This window comes from Macrobrachium nipponense, chromosome 28 (assembly GCF_015104395.2).
Source record: "Macrobrachium nipponense isolate FS-2020 chromosome 28, ASM1510439v2, whole genome shotgun sequence".
Lineage (NCBI taxonomy): Eukaryota > Metazoa > Arthropoda > Malacostraca > Decapoda > Palaemonidae > Macrobrachium > Macrobrachium nipponense.
Window position 1 is genome coordinate 28,830,426 of NC_087217.1, and position 5,000 is coordinate 28,835,425.

Sequence of the window (5,000 nt, forward strand, 5' to 3'; positions counted from 1 at the left end):
GAAACTATAAAAAGACGAAACAAACAACAACATACACTACAAAATTAAAAACTACAAAAATACAGTAACTACAAAAAGCAAAAGCTACAAAAAACAGAAACTACAAAATACTAAAAATAAATACATAAATAAATTATAAAAAATCATATCTACCATTGCTACGAGAGGTGGCTATGTGATTCTGTTTATGTCTAAAGTGATTCTTTGTTAGTCTGTCTGTCTTATTCTTGTTGGGGGGTTAGGAAAGGTCTATGGAAGAGCCTGAAAAGGTGTTTATGATTCATTTATTAGAATGAAAACCTAAAAAATACTGTAAATATTAAACAGTACAGAACGATTATTTCTAATAAAATCTAGCAGTATTTATTTTAATTTTCGTTAACGAAACAACGCCCTATTTGACCATAGATTTTAGCACGCGTCCCGAGTAAGCTGGAGGTCAGGTCACTTTTTCAGAGACCTTGTGGTGCACGTTGTGTCCCACATTCTTTAAGACGGGCTTACCGGAATCCTCTGTCGAAAGGATTGCCAGCATCCGTAGAATAAGAAGATTATTTTTTTTAATCATTTCCCGTCTTTCTTATTATCTTTATTCCTTTCCTCTTCTTCTTCATTCCAGCACCTATCTTCTTCTCTTCTTCATTCCAGCCCGCCCACTTTTTCCTTTCTTCCTTCAGGACCTCTTTATCTCTTTTCTCTCTTCTTCATTCCAGCACCTATCTTCTTCTCTTCTTCATTCCAGCGCCTATCTTTTTCATTTCTTCCTTCTAGGACCTATCTTTATCTCGTTTTCTCTCTTCTTCATTCCAGGGCCTATCTTTCTATCTTCTTCTTCTTCATTCCAGGACTTATCTTTTTCTCTTCTTCATTCCAGAACCAATCTTTTTCTCTCTTCTTCTTCATTCCAGGACCTATCTTTTTCTCTTCCTCTTCATTCCAGGACCTATTTTTTTCCCTTCATTCCAGGGTCTATCTTTCTATCTTCTTCTTCATTCCAGGACCTATCTTTTTCCCTTCTTCATTCCAGGACCTATCTTTATCTCGTTTTCTCTCTTCTTCTTCATTCCAGGGCCTATCTTTCTATCTTCTTCATTCCAGGACCTATCTTTTTCCCTTCTTCATTCCAGGACCTATCTTTTTCCCTTCTTCATTCCAGGACCAATCTTTATCTTGTTTTCTTTCTTCTTCTTCATTCTAGGGCCTATCTTTCCATCTTCTTCTTCTTCATTCCAGGACCTATCTTTTTCTCTTCTTCATTCAAGGACCTATCTTTTTCTCTTCTTCATTCCAGGACCCATCTTTTTATCTCTCCTTCTTCATTCCAGGACCTATCCTTTTCTCTTCTTCTTCATTTCAGAACCCATCTGTTTCCCTTCTTCATTCCAGGGCCTATCTTTCTATCTTCTTCTTCATTCCAGGACCTATCTTTTTCCCTTCTTCATTCCAGGACCTATCATTATCTCGTTTTCTCTCTTCTTCATTCCAGGGCCTATCTTTCTATCTTCTTCATTCCAAGACCTATCTTTTTCCCTTCTTCATTCCAGGACCTATCTTAATCTCGTTTTCTCTCTTCTTCATTCCAGGGCCTATCTTCCTATCTTCTTCATTCCAGGACCTATCTTTTTCTCTTCTTCATTCCAGGACCCATCTTTTTCTCTTTTTCTCTTCTTCTTCATTCCAGGACTATCTTTTTATCTTTTTCTTCTTCTTCATTCCAGGACCTATCTTTTTCTCTTTTCTTCTTCTTCATTCCAGGACTATCTTTTTCTCTTCTTCTTCCTATTCATTCCAGGACCTATCTTTTTCTCTTTTTCTTCATTCCAGGACCTATCTTTTTCACTTTGTCTTCTTCATTCCAGGACCTATCTTTTTTCTCTTCTTCTTTATTCCAGGATTTATCTTTTTCTCTTCTTCCCCTTCATTCCAGGGCCTATCTTTTTCTCTTCATTCCAGGAACTATTTTTTTTTCTCTTCTTCATTCCAGGACCCATCTTCTTCTTCATTCCAGGACCTGTCTTTTTCACTTCTTCATTCCAGGACCCATCTTCTTCTTCTTCATTCCAGGACCTGTCTTTTTCACTTCTTCATTCCAGGACCTATCTTCACTTCGTCTTCTTCATCCCAAGCGGCCACCTCTCCCCCCCTCCCCCATCTGGATGTCTTTGTCAAATTTTCTGTGACAGCCTTTATCACAATTTTTTTCTCCTCCTCCTCCTCTTCTTCTTCTTCTTCCTCCTCCTCCTCGCATTAAGGAGAAAAAGAGACTGCTGACTTTGCAATAGCCAAAGCCCCATCCCATAGACCACGACCCTTACAGAATCCCCATAGGAAGAATGCAACTTGGAATAGAGCCAAATATTGCCCTCAATAAGGTGACTCCTCCACTAACATAGAGAGAGAGAAAAAAAACAGAAAGAAAGAAGAACAGAGAGAAAGACAGACAGAGGCAAGGAGAGAAACAGAGAGAGAGGCAGACAGACAGACAGAGAAAGAATAACTGAGAGAAACAGACACCAGAGATAGGGAGAGAAACAGAGAGATATATATATAAAAACAGAGACAGAAATACAGTGAGGAAGAGCCAGAGAGAGAAAGAATAACTGAGAGAAACAGAGATAGGGAGAGAAACAGAGAGAGAAAAAACAGAGAAAGAGAGGGAAACAAAGACAGAGAATGAGTGAGAAAAACCCAGAGAGAGAAAGAATTACTGAGAAACAGAGAGAGCGAGAGAGAAAAAGACAAAGGAGATAGAACGAGAAACAGCGAGACAGACAGACAAGCAGACAGAAAGAGAGAGTGACACAGAAACAGAGATTAAAATCCGTCCAGATGTGGCGGTTCATTCCGGCGTCTACGCGCCCCTACCGAGCTCCCAGAGTAAGGTTGGTCAGTAACGCGGGTTCTCGCGAGCACACTCTTAAAGAGAATGTTACGTAACGCATCGAGGCATTTTTTTATCTTTGTGCTCTTTCTTTGCGGTGGGGGGGCGGGGGGGGGGGGGGGGCGGCATATGGGTGGTGTGGTGTCTCTCTTTAACTATTTGGAAATTCGATAGTAATGTATCTATGATAAATGGAGCGGTTTACTTATCATCTACGTATGGAAATTTTGCGCTAAAATTGCCTTTTTGTTTTTTGCTCTTTTTTAGGCATACATCCAGAAGGGCCTCTCTCTCATTTTTTGGGAAATCATTCCTAATATAACTGTGACGATGGAAAGAGTTTATTTATCATCTGAGTGTGGAATTTTATATTTAAACTTTAAGTTTTATCAGGGGTGTGCGTGTGTTTTTTTCTTTTAAGACATATGTCCAGAGGGGTTTATCGAAAAATCAATAGTAAAATCTCTATGACAATGTAAGCAGTTAATTTATCATCTATGTCTGGAATCTTACTTTTTGCCAAATCAAGTGGGTTTCTGCATTGCCCCCCCCCCCCCTTTTTTTTTAGGTATATATCCAGAGGGGTTATCTTATTTTTTGGGGGGAAAATCAGTAATGTACCTATGATAATTGGAGCATCTTATTTATCGTCTGTGTATAGAATTTCATCGGTAAACTTTAAGCCAGAGCTAGTGGGTTTCTTCAAGAGCGTGTGGTGGCTAATTTTTGGTTTAAAAGAAAAAAAAATATTTTTTGCTCTTAGTCATATGTCCATAGGGTTTTCTCTCTACATTTCTGGAGAATCGATGCCAATGCATTTATGATAAATGAAGCAGTTTATTTATGATCTACGTATGGAATTTTATCTTTTAACGTTTAGAACTATGGGCAAAAATTGGCTTTTTTGCTGTCTTTTCTCTCTAACTTTTTTGGAAAATCGATAGTAACGTATCTATGGTAAGTGGAAGCACTTTATCTATAATCTACGGATGAAATATTATCTGTAAAACTCAAGCCACATCGATCTACCTTCTTCCAAGAGCGCGTAAGCTAAAGTAAGTCCTTTCCTTTCATCAACACCTTACGCCAGTCAGACGCAACAGCCTCCTCAGACGAAGAAGAAGGCATTTTTCGTCGCCAACGGTATTTTCGTTGTCTCTCCCGTCGGGAGGAAGGTGGGTTGGGGTGGGGGGGAGAGAAGAAGAGGTTAATGCCACCCCCTCCTTTGCTTTTTGTTTTCAATTCGGAGTCGAGCGTAGCACACTGTCATTGATTTTCATGGAAACCTTCTCCGTGACTTGCGCACGAAAGCTACTGAGTGCTGGTGTTGCTTTCCAGCTGATGCTGGCAACTCCATACCCTTTATCGGAGCGCGAGCTTCCACTGCTTGCCGTGATGAGAGACGTTTGAAATTGGTTGTTGTTTCTCAGTAACTGACCCAAAAACAACGCGTATGGAAAGCCGACTAAACAGGAAAATATATTTCCATCGTCAAAACTAATGTAATCTCAATAGAATCTTTGTTTAGCGACATTGTTAACGCTGGAGAATTGCAACGAAGTCCATCGTTGACGAGAACCACTACCACTCACCTCCCGCCGACAACACGCGCCGGGTGGAACTCCGATCGAGTCACCTTACCGCGCGAAGGTGTCCTGGACGATAAAAGATATATAATCATGGTGTCCTCCTCCTTCTTCAAGATCATAGGATACTGTTACGTGGGATCAAGCGGTGAGTTGCCAGCACGTGTTTCGATCGAAAACGTCCTGTAGGATTCGTCGTCGATCAAATCACGTCATTTTACCTAAAAGGATATTAGAGATATATATTTACGTGGCGGGCTTTGATCCCAACATATGCTAGACAGGATTTATGAATGGACGACCCACACCTGTGCGGCGTATATGTCGACTGGGGGCTTTGTGAGCCCCCACCCCACCCCGCTCCCCTCTCCTGCCCTCGACAGGTGTGGGCTAGGTTGTTTTTGTGGATTGTGGGCTGAGATTTTCGTGGAGGCGCAGATAGAGTATTCTTATGTCTCAGTATATATTTAAATTTATAATGTTTGTGTGGGTGTATGTATGTATATACGTATATGTGGGTGTGTGTACAATTT

The 5,000-nt window shown here is 40.4% G+C and overlaps 1 protein-coding gene across 4 annotated transcripts in view; it reads left to right on the forward strand.

Moving 5' to 3' along the window:
* LOC135201625 (sialin-like) overlaps positions 1 to 5,000 on the forward strand; it is a 62,279-nt gene that overhangs the window by 21,601 nt on the left and 35,678 nt on the right. The window contains exon 1 of one of the 4 annotated variants that reach the window (XM_064230691.1): positions 4,500 to 4,615. The exons of 2 other annotated variants lie outside the window; for them this stretch is intronic. In XM_064230691.1, coding sequence (XP_064086761.1) covers positions 4,561 to 4,615 — 55 coding nt within the window. In that variant the 5' untranslated portion in view covers positions 4,500 to 4,560. Of the gene's footprint in view, positions 1 to 4,499; positions 4,616 to 5,000 lie in introns of those variants that run through there. One more of the 4 variants, XM_064230687.1, reaches the window with a different exon arrangement.